General features: G+C 46.5%; 1 protein-coding gene across 2 annotated transcripts; it reads left to right on the top strand.

The window, feature by feature from the left end:
- Window positions 1-1262: 1262 nt before the first annotated feature.
- On the top strand, window positions 1263-10312 carry LOC110567017 (3 beta-hydroxysteroid dehydrogenase/Delta 5-->4-isomerase type 1-like). 2 transcript variants are annotated; one of them, XM_021674159.2, is made up of 4 exons: window positions 1263-1610; window positions 1710-1940; window positions 5903-6067; window positions 9104-10312. In XM_021674159.2, exons 2-4 carry the CDS (start codon window positions 1796-1798, stop codon window positions 9913-9915), a joined length of 1122 nt encoding a protein of 373 aa, XP_021529834.2. In that variant the 5' UTR covers window positions 1263-1610; window positions 1710-1795; the 3' UTR covers window positions 9916-10312. The 2 variants fall into 2 exon arrangements, with proteins under 2 accessions (XP_021529834.2, XP_064228712.1); XM_064372642.1 differs by having other exon boundaries at window positions 1263-1616.
- The last annotated feature ends 2812 nt before the right edge of the window (window positions 10313-13124 follow it).

The following is a 13124-nucleotide window of genomic DNA, read 5'->3' as shown; positions in this document are numbered from 1 at the left end:
GGAAATTCATAACAATAAGATATGTAGAAAATCCCCAATTTTAGAAAATAAGCAATATACACTGTTGGTATGGGTCACTTGGGTCAAAGATGAGCTCATAATAAAAAATTCAAAACATCAGTAACTGAATGATGATGACCCAACTCATCAAAATGCTGGATACAGCTAACATAGTGCTTAGAGAAAAATTACAACTTTAAATGCCTATAGTGGAAACGAGCAAAGGACTAAAGTCAATTATATATGCTTTTATAATAAGAACCCTGAAAAAGAAGACTAAAAAAGAAACCCAAAGTCAATAAATATAAGCCAATAACAAAAATAAAGGAATCATGAAATAGAAAAATGAACAAACAATAGAGACAATCAATTCTTCCGTACTCCATGCACAAAACTTCAGTTCAAAATGATTTTACATTTAAATATATATCCAGAACCACAGAGATCTTGGAAGAAAAAATTAGAAAAAATTAGGAATAAAATGAGAATTCCGTGGGAATAAAAATCAGAAAGTAATTTCCTACCAGGTAGATTGGGGTCAGGGCAGGGAATTAACTAACAACAGGCAGAAAAGAACTTTCTGCAATGAAGGAAATGACCTATATATTTTTCAGGTGGTACTTACATGGGCATACATAACTGTCAGGGTTCATTGAACTGAGCACAAGAGATCTGGGCATTTTAATGAATATAAATTATATCTCAATGTTTGTAAGTAGAGGAAAGTGTCTTGCAGAGCTTATGGTGGTAAAATTTGGCCAGTTATCAAGCATAGGCTCAAGAAGCATTCACAGTATCTTCAGTTCAGAAATTTGCTGACAATGGCTTTGCAGCCAAAACTATGGAAAAGTTCAAACACCTACGATAAGAGTCATTGGGGAATACAACCACAAATCCCCGTTCTTGTGGCACAGGCCATATCATTAAGTGGCTGTCACTAGATAGCCTTCCTTCAATGATGTTCTTCATTTAGGAACCCAGAGCTCTCCAGGGGAATATTGCAATTGAGGTTGTGGATATTTTGAGTGGGAAAGAAAGTCACCTCCATAAAACTTAGTGATTGAAGCTGCCACCATTGCAAATTTCTAAACTTTGCAAGACAGCAGTCGCATTTCAAATGACATTGAGAGAGGAGATAATGGGCTAATGCGGATTTCCCTCCAAACATATTTACCGCACAAAGGCAAAGTCTGCATTGCACTTGGCGATTTCTCCCAGTCTAGTTTAAGATCACAGATTGCAGATCCCAGACAGCTGGTATCAACTGACCAGTGTCGTGTTAAGGCTGAACCTGAGACTCTAACACACTGCAGTCTTAGGATTGGACTTCCCTTCCTGTTCCTGGGAAGAATTAGGAACACAACCTAAAGGTCACTATTATTCTGAGAAAAGAGATTCCGTAGTAGGCAGGAGCAATGAGTACATGGCAGGAGTTCAAAGTGATAAGGGGCCAGCCAGAAGCCACAGAGCATAAACCTCCAAAGCTGCCACAGAGGATGAAGTGACCAGCACCCCGACTCTTCTGTCCAGCTTTTAACCGTCTAACTGTTCCAACTGTCTGTTAGAAGTTCTAATAGTTAAACTTCTTCACTGTCTTTCAGCTGCTCCTGGTAACGGTGGAGACGTAAAATTTTTGCAAAAAAAAAAAATGGGGTGGAGGCAAATAAGGCATCTGCGTGAGTATACAATCATTTGATCTCTTTTTTTAGCCCTCTTCAAGGTCACCCTAGAATCAGATCTGCTCCCCGGCATCTTCTGTTTCCTGGCAAGTGTTTCCTGCTACTTTGGATTGGCCATGATGGGCTGGAGCTGCCTTGTGACAGGAGCAGGAGGGTTTCTAGGTCAGAGGATCGTCCGCCTGTTGGTGGAGGAGAAGGAGCTGAAGGAGATCAGGGCCTTGGACAAGGCCTTCAGACCAGAATTGGGGGAGGAATTTTCTAGTAAGTAAACTTGATTCATTTTAAACCCTGCATGGGTGCAGAAACGTGGCCCTTTTCTAGCAAGTTACAGAAAGTTGTAGTCAAATCTAAGCCAATCTCACACCCACGGTCATCAAAAAAAAAAAAGAAAGAAAGAAAGAAAGAAAATTAAATAGTATGAAATGGCATAGAGTAAAAGATACTGGACAGGGTGTCTGGAGACTGGATACCGGCCCTGACCCAGAACTTGAGAGGCAGCCACTGTGGACTCAGGGCGCCTCTTCTTCTCATCTAGAAAATCCCACATCACTTCTCTTTCTTGTCTACAACTTTTATTTTTTTCTGGAGCATTTCATCTTGGCAATTGCTTTGCAACATTCACAAAGGACACGATTTACCCGAAGACTTCACCAGTGGGTCCTGCCTCTCTAGACTGCCCCGAGCTTTGTTTCATTTTATAGCATCCTTGGCATCTTTAGTGAAGGCAAAATAAAAGGAAGTGAAGGTAAAGATGAGTGTTTAAGTGTGTGTGTGGGTGTGTGTGCGTATGTGTGTGTGAGAGAGAGAGAAAACGATGGGGAGAGAAAATCAAAGAGAGAATCAGAGAGACAGAATGCATGAGAAAGAGTGAGAGAGAGAGGCAGTGTGAGATAGAGGGAGCGTGCACAAGTGCACAGCACAGAACAGAAACAGAGTAAGAGGCAACATGAGGCCAGGCAGGCTTCATTTCAATTTTCCATATACGATTTTTTTTTTTTTAAGACAGAGTTTCGCTCTTGTTACCCAGGCTGGAGTGCAATGGCGTGATCTCGGCTCACCACAACCTCCACCTCCTGGGTTCAAGCAACTCTCCTGCCTCCGCCTCCCAAGTAGCTGGGACTACAGGTGTGCGCCACCATGCCCAGCTAATTTTTTTTGTATTTTTAGTAGAGATGAGGTTTCACCATGTTGACCAGGATGGTCTCGATCTATTGACCTCGTGATCCACCCGCCTCGGCCTCCCAAAGTGCTGGGATTATAGGTGTGAGCCACCGCACCCGGCCCATATATGACTTTTTTAAAACCATTTGTCTCTGTTGCTCAATACCCCCAAGAAATTGCAGAATTTGCTGTAGCAACTCCTTGTGCAAATAACACCATGAGGAAGGTAGAAAGTGGGTCATATCCAACTGGACAATGAACCTCAAGGTCCAGAAACAAAGCAACTTTCCCAGGCCGTCTGATTAATATGTACCAGAGCTCAGATCAGAGCTTCATCCAGAAGCTTTATCACTTTACCCTGGAGCTGATGCTTGGTAAAGTGGGTCTTCAGTCTCTCCCTTTGCCTCCCTGTGTGTCCAATTCCCTGTCCTCCTCCTTAGCCCAGAGGACTGGGGCGACTGTGTGTCGACATGTGGGCTCTGGCTGTGCAGAGGGTCATGCCCTGCCCACAGAGACGCCCCCCATTGGCAGGACTCAGGGACCACCACACCCAGCATTGAGCTCATCTTTCACTCTTCTGTGACCTCTTCCGATTTCCTCCGCCCTGAGTTCTAATGGTGTCTTTGAGAAATATTAACACAAGACGAAAATTAAATGTTTGTAATCCCTATGTCTCATCAATATTTGCAATCTAACACCTAATACCAGCAAAAAGCAATGCTCAGCCTAGAGGAATAGTTCTTTAATGGTGAAAATGCAGGAGGTATAATAGATGGGCAGTGTTCTTTCTGTGCAAGATACCGTGCTATGTGGTTTGCGTGTGCTGACTCATTTGCTGCTCATAACAACCCTTTGAGATTGTTAATATTATTATCTTCCTTTCTTACAAATGAGGAGGCAGACACAGAGAGGTTAATTAACTCATCAAAAGTCCCAGAGTTAGAACATGGCAAAGCTGGATTTGAACCCATGCGGTCTAGTGCAGCATCTGTACTCTTAAACAGCAGTTCGTCTAGCCGCTTGAGGAAGGAGGGAACTATGGCTCCATCCACAATGTCCCTTTTCCTGGTCTCTCTGGATTTCTGTGGACTCATTGGGGAAGAGTCCTTTTCTGTTGGCTTTAGACTTCTGCTTTGAAATAGCAACTCCTTTGAGCCAGTCTGTCTGAAGTTCGCAGCAAAGGAGAAGCAGAGGAACGGAGCAGGAAGGGCAGAGGTGGAAATACAACCAGAGAAAATTCCACTCTCAGGCTGTCACCACCTCCTCCCCAGCAGCCTCTTCCCTGTCTCCCCCACTGCAGGGCCTTCCTGGAGTTCCCTGACAATGGAAGGGGCTGGGAGTAGACAAAACATGGCAGAGCCATCGGGAGAGCAAATGGTCCTACCTGTACCCCAAGAAGGAATTTCTCCAGCCTTGAATTTTTCACTCTGAGTTTTACTCTCACTGTTCATAGAATGAAATCACTCTCACTTCAGATAATGAAATTGGCCTTGGTTGCCAATTTCGGTTGAACTGGCTTATTCCTACTCTTACTCAGAAAAGCTAATGATAGACAGCCAGTCCACCTGGTGTACAGGTGTACGGGCTCGGAGGCGGACTGGGCAGGTTTGAGCCTTCACTAGAAACATGACCTGAGCTCTGTCCCTTAACCTCTCTGATCCCAGAAAGCCCATCTCATGAGACAGCTGTAAAAGGAAATAAGCAGGCTGTGAGTCATGTGCAGATTATAAAGCACAAACAAGTGTAGAATATTCATCCAAGCTCCATGTAGCACAGCGTTCATTGCGTGGGCTAATTCCAGGTGACAACTTTCCTGGCAGCATCACTTCCTGTGGATTTCGGAGGAGTCTGAAGACACTGAAGTGGTAACCACTGCCCTCAGCTAGACAGCTGGAATATTAGCTCCTTGGTGGCTAACTTTCAGCATTGCTATCTGCTTTTGGTACCAGATAAGAGTTTTTCATGGAAATTCCTCATTTAAGCCCATCCACAATTCCCTAGTAATGGCTCCACTCTCCTCCCAGTTGCCCAAGCAGGAGACTGTGGGGGGGGGTTGTTCTCTTTTTCTCTCAGCCCAGATCCAATAGATATCAGGACCTTCTAAGTAAGGTCTGAAATTCAAACCTGGTGTGTCTCTTCCCTCCTCTGCATCCACTGCTAGACCCTGGCTCCAGTCCTCATCTAAACTTTGGCACAGATGCTCTGACGAATCTCGATTACCTTACTTTCTCATATCCCCCATACCAGTCATTTTATATCCTCAAGCCAAGGTTAACTTTCTACATCACAACTCTGATTCTGTTTCTCTCTCTCTCTCTCTTTCTTTTTTTTTTGAAACAGGGTTTTCTGTGCCACCAAGGCTGGTGTGCAGAGGCATGACCTCGGGTAATTGCCACACTCACCTCCTGGGCTCCATTCATCCTGCTGCCTCAGCTTCCCAAGCAGCTTGGACTATAGGCACACACCACTAGCCGGGCTAATTTTTGTATTTTTAGTAGACACAGGGTTTTACCAGGTTGTCCAGGCTTGTCTTGACTTCCTGAGAGGAAGCAATCTGCCCACTTAAGCCTCCCAAAGTGCTGGAATTACAGATGTGAGACACCACACCCCGCCTGTGTCTCTACTTATTCCAAAAAATAGGGGTTTTCTTTGACATGGTGCTGTACACCCAAAATTATGATCCTGGATTACCTACAAAATTAATTTCAAACTTTTCCCTCTTATACCTAACTCTCCACAATCACTTGACTCTTTAAAAATTTTGGTGAGTCTCTCTGGACTCTAGCAATGCTTATATTCCAGGCACACCTGACAGCTCATTGCTCAGATTACTTTCCTGAGATGAGATGTGGTAGAAACAGATGTTTGCTCTTTCCCAATAAATTGCTACACATGCTGACTTCTGTGCCTTTGTTTACTTGTTCCTTTCATGAAATGTACACCCTCCACTCCAACACCCTGACTCTAACCATCCTTGAACAGCTATGTAACATCACCTTTATCAGGAAACTTTCCAGCCAGATCCAGAAATCCTTCCAATGACCTGACCTGTGTTCACACAGAGCTCCAGAACAAGGCGAAGCTGACGATGCTGGAAGGGGACATTCTGGATGAGTCATGCCTGAAGAGAGCCTGCCAGGACATCACGGTCGTCATCCACACTGCCTCCATCATCGATGTCTTGGGTGCCATTCACAGAGAGTCTATCATGAACGTCAACGTGAAAGGTACCGTAGCCTGGGGAGGAGATGGAGCAAGATGAGGAATTAAGGATCAGAAAGAAAAACAAGGAAGGGAAGAGAAGTCCCTCCGCTGAACACCTGCTGTGCTTTGCGCCAAGTGCCTTTGCTGATCACTGCCAACTGGGGGAGTTCAAGGCTGCTGTCTTCAGTTTTTTACATGAGGAGACTAGGGCTGAGAGATGGCAAGGAACTTGTCCAAGGCCCTCCCGGTAAGTAAGTAAGTAGGAGAGTTAGACTTTAAACTCACGCTTGTGTGACTCCAAAGGCTGCGGATGCTCTTTCTACCATGGCTCCAAACCAAAGTCAACTAAACTCTGACTTCAGACACTTCATATCCAGCCACCCCTCGCCTCCATGGGCAAGAATCAAATTCTCCAGGTGCCACCATAGTCATCATTTTAAACCCTGTGTGTAGGCTTATGATAATGAAATGGGGAAAATTCCCTCCTTCCCCTCACCAGACATGCAATGGGGGTGTGTCTTGCTGCTTTAGTGCCTCACTGCTCAAACCTCTAGGGGAGCATACTGTAGGCAGGCTGTGGGTCTCCGACACCAAGGCAGTGTCTGGGGTGAATGTTTACAGCTCCTGAAGCCCCACTGGGCATGTGCTACAGGGTGCTCTTTTCGTTCAGTTTTGCCATCTATAGGCAGCTTGTGTTAACCAGCTCAATTAGACCCTCTACCTTGTCGGAAGGACAGAGGACTTTCTGTATCCCAGGTTCTTGCCTTAAGAATTGGATCACACCTGGGCTGGGAAAATGAGTGCAAGGTTTTGTTGAGTAGACGTAGCTCTCAGCAGCTGGGGGATGCCAGAAGGGGAGGGGTTTCCCCTGGAGTTGGCTGCTCAAAGGCCCAACCCTTCTCTGACCGCCCCAGGCAGACTCCACATTGTCCTGCAGGTCGGTGTGTTCCTAGCAATGTCCAGCTGCCCCTGCTTTCCTCTACTGATGTGCCCCTCCTGATATCCAACCCCTTCTGTTTTCTGCCAAATTGCTCCTCTCATTGTCCAGCAGCTTGTGTGTGCGCCTGCTAGGGTCCTGGGGATTTTATAGGCACAGAATGAGTACGTGGCAGGCCAGGGTGGTCTCGGAAAATGCAACATTTGGGCAGAAAATGCTTGTCCACATCTAGGTCCCTGGGGGTGGAGTTCTAGCCAGGGACCACAGCCTCCTTCAGCCAGCACTTCCCTTCCTCCCTCCCATATCATTTAAAGGGACCATGCTCTTCCCTTCCCAGCACTCCTGTATAAAGAACATTCAGAGCCCTCCTGCCCATCTGAAAGATGAAGTCCTCTCGGGAGAACTGGCACAGCTGGTTCACAGAGATCTGTCAGGACAGAGTCACCCAGCACACGCCTTCCCACAGTATTTTCTGAACAATAAGAGTTTCCCAGGATACAGAATAGGGTCTCTCCAGCTCACCACAGGGCCTGCGACTACAGAGCTGTTTCCAGCCAGGTGCCCAAAGTGCAACCTCACTCCACCCTCATCCCTTAAATGCTTGGTGGTCTTCCCGAATTGTGGCTTCCAACCTACTTTAAATTCAGACACATTTCCTTAAAAAATCTTCTCACACAGTCTCACCCTCTGATTCCCAGAGCCCAGTCTCTTCAGCACCACAGCACCCCAACCCCCGGCCTGGGCCTGCACATTCAGTCTACTCTGAAGCCTTTTCTAAAGCAACTGATTGCTTTGGGGTCTCCAGCACCATCTCAACAACAACGACAAAACAACAACAACAACAAAAAAAAAACCTTCCAGTTTCTACTTACCCATAACCTCTAAGTACCCCTCCAGTGCAAGGATGATGCTAAGAGTAACCAGTTTTTCATTTTAATTCTTACTCTGCACAGCTCCCAACAACAGGGGATAGGGAATGACAGGGGAAGTGTCAGCGACATCTGTTTCCTAAAACCATTATCACTCCCAGGCTTAGAAAATACTTCACAATCTTGGTCAATTCCCCCTTGAAGGTAAACTAACTCCAAATTTTCTCTGCCACCAGATTAATTTTTGAAAACATGAGGCTATCTCTCCAGAAAGTCAAATTCCACAGAGACTTTGAACGAGGCCAAGAATAAAAAAGAAAAAAAAGAAAGAAAAAGAAAAAAGAATACTCCTTTGCCTAGGAAATCTCTTCCTTCTTCAAGGGAAGGCATTCCAAACACCTCCATGAGCTTCCCTTCCACACAGCTCAGGGGACGCTGCCAGGTCCTCCCAGTGCAGGTGTTACCAGCAGAGGGCGCACTCCCTCTGACGTCCTCCACCAGGCTCCACAGGAAATGCCAGGGCAGGGCTTAAAGGAAGGTTTATCAGCCCCCATTTTACATAACCAGGTAAACAGAGTCACAGCCAGGATTGGAAGCAGCTTTCCCAGGGAACGCCCAATCAGCAAAAGAGTGTGGGTCTCCAGTATGTTCCCACAGCCCACTGTTTGCTCAGTGACTCCAGGGATGGTGCTTGTGACAAAGTTTTATTAGTCCACTCAAAATGAGAAAAATACCGGCAATTGCATGTATATCCGAGTGTATATTGCTTATATACAACTGTATATGTGTGTGTGTGATGTAAATTCTTCCACTGACCCTTTCCGAATAAGGACTAGGACTGTCCATATTCTCACAGTATAGCTTCCTGATTTTTTAGTTTTTCAACAATCTCCCTTTAATGGTATTGATGTCACATAATTTTTCAACATGCTTACTTGGCAAAATACAAAGTAATAACCCTAGGTCCTTTGCCACAATTAAAGTATACATGTGTGCGCACACACACACATCCATACACCCAAAAGTTTAGAAATTCTTGCTCTCCAGAACCCAGATGCCAGTTTCTTTTCATTTTGGTATTTTTCCTATGGCTGTGAAATGATCCAGTCTCAGTTAGAGCCATAGAAGAAAGTACCCCAGTCTGTTATAACCCCTGCACTTGGGAGTGGGGAGTGAGGAACATGGATTTATGCACGTGGTTGGGGCCCCTTAGGGGTATTTCCTGACACTGACAGCTTGCTCTTCGTGGGCAGGTACCCAGCTCCTGTTGGAGGCCTGTGTCCATGCTAGTGTGCCAGTCTTCATCTACACCAGCAGCGTAGAGGTGGCTGGGCCCAGCTCCTACAAGGAAGTCATCCAGAACGGCCACGAAGATCAGCCTCTGGAAAACACATGGTCTGCTCCCTATCCATACAGCAAACAGCTTGCTGAGAAGGCTGTGCTGGCAGCTAACGGGTGGACTCTGAAAAATGGTGGCACCTTGTACACTTGTGCCTTAAGACCCATGTATATCTACGGGGAAGGAAGCCGATTCATTTCTGCCACTATAAATGAGGCCCTGAACAACAGTGGGATCCTGCCAAGTACTGGCAAGTTCTCCACAGTGAATCCAGTGTATGTTGGCAACGTGGCCTGGGCCCACATTCTGGCCTTGAGGGCCCTGCGGGACCCCAAGAAGGCCCCAAGTGTCCGAGGACAGTTCTATTACATCTCAGACGACACGCCTCACCAAAGCTATGATGGCTTTAATTACGGCCTGAGCGAAGAGTTCGGCCTCCGCCTTGATTCCAGTTGGAGCCTTCCTTTATTCCTGATGTACTGGATTGCCTTCCTGCTGGAAGTAGTGAGCTTCCTGCTGAGCCCAATTTACACCTATCAACCTCCCTTCAACCGCCACACAGTGACGTTGTCAAATAGCGCGTACACCTTCTCTTACAAGAAGGCTCAGCGAGATCTGGCATATAAGCCGCTCTACAGCTGGGAGGAAGCCAGGCAGAAAACCGTGGAGTGGGTTGGTTCCCTTGTGGACCGGCACAAGGAGATGCTGAAGTCCAAGACTCAGTGATTTAAGGATGATGGAGATGCCCACGTGGGTATTGTTGGGAGATGTCATGAAGCTCCACCCTCCTGGCTTCAGACAGAAGGTGACAAGAGCACATGCCCAGGTCTTGCTGCTCCTTTCACACAATGACCAAATTGTCTGCTTCGCACCATCAAAACCTGCACAGTCACTGGCCCAAGCAGAAGCTTTCTGTCCTAATCATATACCAGAGGACAGAAAGCTTTCTGTCCAAATCTCAGTGGCTGATTCTGAACAATTATGGTCTCTTTTAACTTGAGGGTCTCTTTTTACTACTAGAGCTCCATTTCTCCTCTTAAATGAGAAAGCATTTCTTTTCTTTTAAATCTCCTATTTCTTCACACAGTTCAATGAGAAGAGCAATAAATGTTTTCATGCTTGACCTGGTTTCCGTTAATACATCCTTTCCTCCTTTCCCTTTCATTTCCAAGTATCACCATCTTTAACTTAGAAGAGTAGCAATAAGCTGGGGTTTGGGGAGTGGGCAGAGTAGTGGGAAAGTCATGAAGGGCAGATGAAGACTGAATAAGCTCTACTATGTTTCAGGCATGTACAACATGTCCTACATATGACATATATTACCTCATTTAATACTCATCAGAAACCTATCAGGTGTGGGTGACTATTCCCATTTTACTGGTGAGGAAACTTGCTCACAATCACACTCACTGATTAGTGGCTACGCCTGCTACCAACGAATTGGCCTTGAAAGTCCTTATCTTTCCACCGAGTCACACAGCCTGAACTGGTCTTGTCAGTGATACAACAGAGCCCTGAAGCATGGGATGCTGATCCTTGGGAGAGCCCCAGCTTTCTTGAGTTACCTCTTTCTTGCCCAACCCCGTGCAGGGGACTCTAGAACTCAGGAGACTCCCTGAGGGCCATCTGAAAGGGTTTGCATGCCTTTCCAAGTGGCCCTGAGCAGGACAGAGAGAAGCAAAAATGCATCCAGCCTCCACCAGCTTCAGTGCCAATTTCCCTGAAGGTCTCTCTCTGGAGCACACCTGGCTATATGAGTGTTGGCCATTCTGGTCACTCATAACCCTGCATTTCCCCCTTTCAAATCACACAACAAGCCACAGCATGGGTTCCTGGGCAAATAAAGAAAACAAGTGTGAACTTCCCCCAAAATATACATTCTACTCAGTCCAAAATTAGAAGCCTACTATCTCACATCCCCAGATTTAACTGCCTCTCTCTCCTTTCTCTGTTCCTTCTTTAAATCACATCCTTTCTTCCTTTATTCTTCCATATCCTTAGCCTCTTTCTTCCATCCATCTCCTCTACAATCACTGCTTCTCTCATTCTTCTCAATTTTCCTGAAGACAGGAGGCCAATCAAGACAAGTTTGAGGTCTTCAAAGATGACACAGTCATCAACCAATCAATGAAAACACAATCAAAAGAAACACTGTCAGGGGATCAGGGACAGAGCTGAACTCAAGCAGGTGAGGAGGTTGCTGCGGGTCCAGAGAGTGGCTGTATCACAGCATAATGACAGTCACACCCATACATCAAGATGGCTTCTTTCTTACACAGTAAATTAACAGATCATTAATCAGCTCTATTTAATTACCACAATGGAGTTAGTTTTCATGTTCATTCTGAAAATAAAAGGGAATCATATTCTGGCCCAGATGAACAGGTTTCCACCACCATCAAGACCCCAAAGGACAGATGGTCAGCACCAGCATCAGGGAGGAGTGACCCCAGGCAGTGGGGTAAGGTGAAAAGTGAAACACCCATCCTTCTCTGGCCACCGCACAAAATGCAAGGGCCAGCATCAGTGCAGGTCTTGTAAGTCATGCACACCATCCACGTGCTAATGCCAAATACCATGGGAACAAAAGGAGGGTGGTGGAATCTGCGACAAGAGCCTTTCCCCTTGTTTTTCAGCCTACTGAAACCCCACACCTATGAAACCACCAGGGCAATTTTCACAGGGAAGTGAAGGAAAAGGACATATCTCCAACGGGCTGCAAGGGGTGTTCAAAGAAAGAGACAAGGGGGAGGATGGGTCAGCAGTCTCAGCCGAACAAGCACAAAGGCCTCGGAGTGTTGTGGCCAACAAAATGTGCCATCTCTTCTTATACCTGAAGGTGCCACGCGGGCAGGCCGCCTTCACCCAGCCCCGCTGCACCTCACGTGATGCACCACACGGGGGCAGCAAAGGCTCGAAGGAAAGAACAAGGAACGCTGACCTGGCCGGAACTTTTGGGTCCTTTTTCTCCACCTGGGTGGCTCTGCAGGGTACCTGGCGAAGGAATGAATGAACGCACAGGAAGTGCTCAGCCACGGGCTCAAGGGCTAGGTGTATATGAGTACAGAGAATGGAGCTGAGCTGAAGTCACTGGGAAAAGCCACGGGTGCCCGTGGGGCTTGAACGAGGCCTTGGATTGCTGGGTTCAGGCAGGTGGCACAGCCTGAGCAGTGGTGTGAAGGAGGGTGAGGGGCATCAGGAGCTCCTTCTGCCTTCTGAAAAGCGTGCACAGAGGGCAGATGAGAGAGCTCGGTTACCAGACTCAGCCATAGACTCGTAGGCAGGATTCAAGGGTCAGGGTGGGCCCCAGAGCCAGGGATGGACGGGTGAGAACTGGCAGAAAAGTGGCCGGAGGCTGACCGTTATGATGTGAAATCCCATGATTTCTAAATAAGAGCGACTAACTCCGCATTTGAGAAAGCAGTGTGAAGACCTGCTCCAGGAGTGTGATGCGTGAGCTAGTGCTCAAACGGTATGTGCAACAATTTATATCTTAAAAAGCAGGTGGCCAGGTTTCAGGAGCAAATCTGTTCATTCTTGGGGATAAGTCCCAAATATACGTTATTATATCATATTCTCAGCTTTTCTGTGTGTTTAACATAGGTTCGAATTTTTCAATAAATTAAATTTGGTGGGGGAAAAATATGCAAACTAACAAAACACATTCACAGTTTGCCCCAGGCTTAAGGTCTCCGATTTTCCACGTCTGCTCCCAGTCTATAGTCCAGTGGGGGAGATGAAATAGGACACATGTTAGGTGCTGCGCGCAGTAGGTGTGCAGAGTGCCGTAAGAGAGGAAAGTGCATCCAGAAGATCCATTCCCATAGGGGATTCATGGGGTCCTTGGATTTGGGCTGGATATCAAATGATGGGTAGGATTTCAACACACAGGAATGCGAGTGAAATTATTCCAGGCAGAGGCAATGCAGTCTGCA

The sequence above is a fragment of the Aotus nancymaae genome, unplaced genomic scaffold, assembly GCF_030222135.1.
Source record: "Aotus nancymaae isolate 86718 unplaced genomic scaffold, 86718_ANA_hifiasm-v0.15.2.pri h1tg000007l, whole genome shotgun sequence".
Classification (NCBI taxonomy): domain Eukaryota; kingdom Metazoa; phylum Chordata; class Mammalia; order Primates; family Aotidae; genus Aotus; species Aotus nancymaae.
The sequence above is the reverse complement of the archived record's forward strand: the minus strand, read 5'-3'. Positions and strand labels throughout refer to the sequence as shown.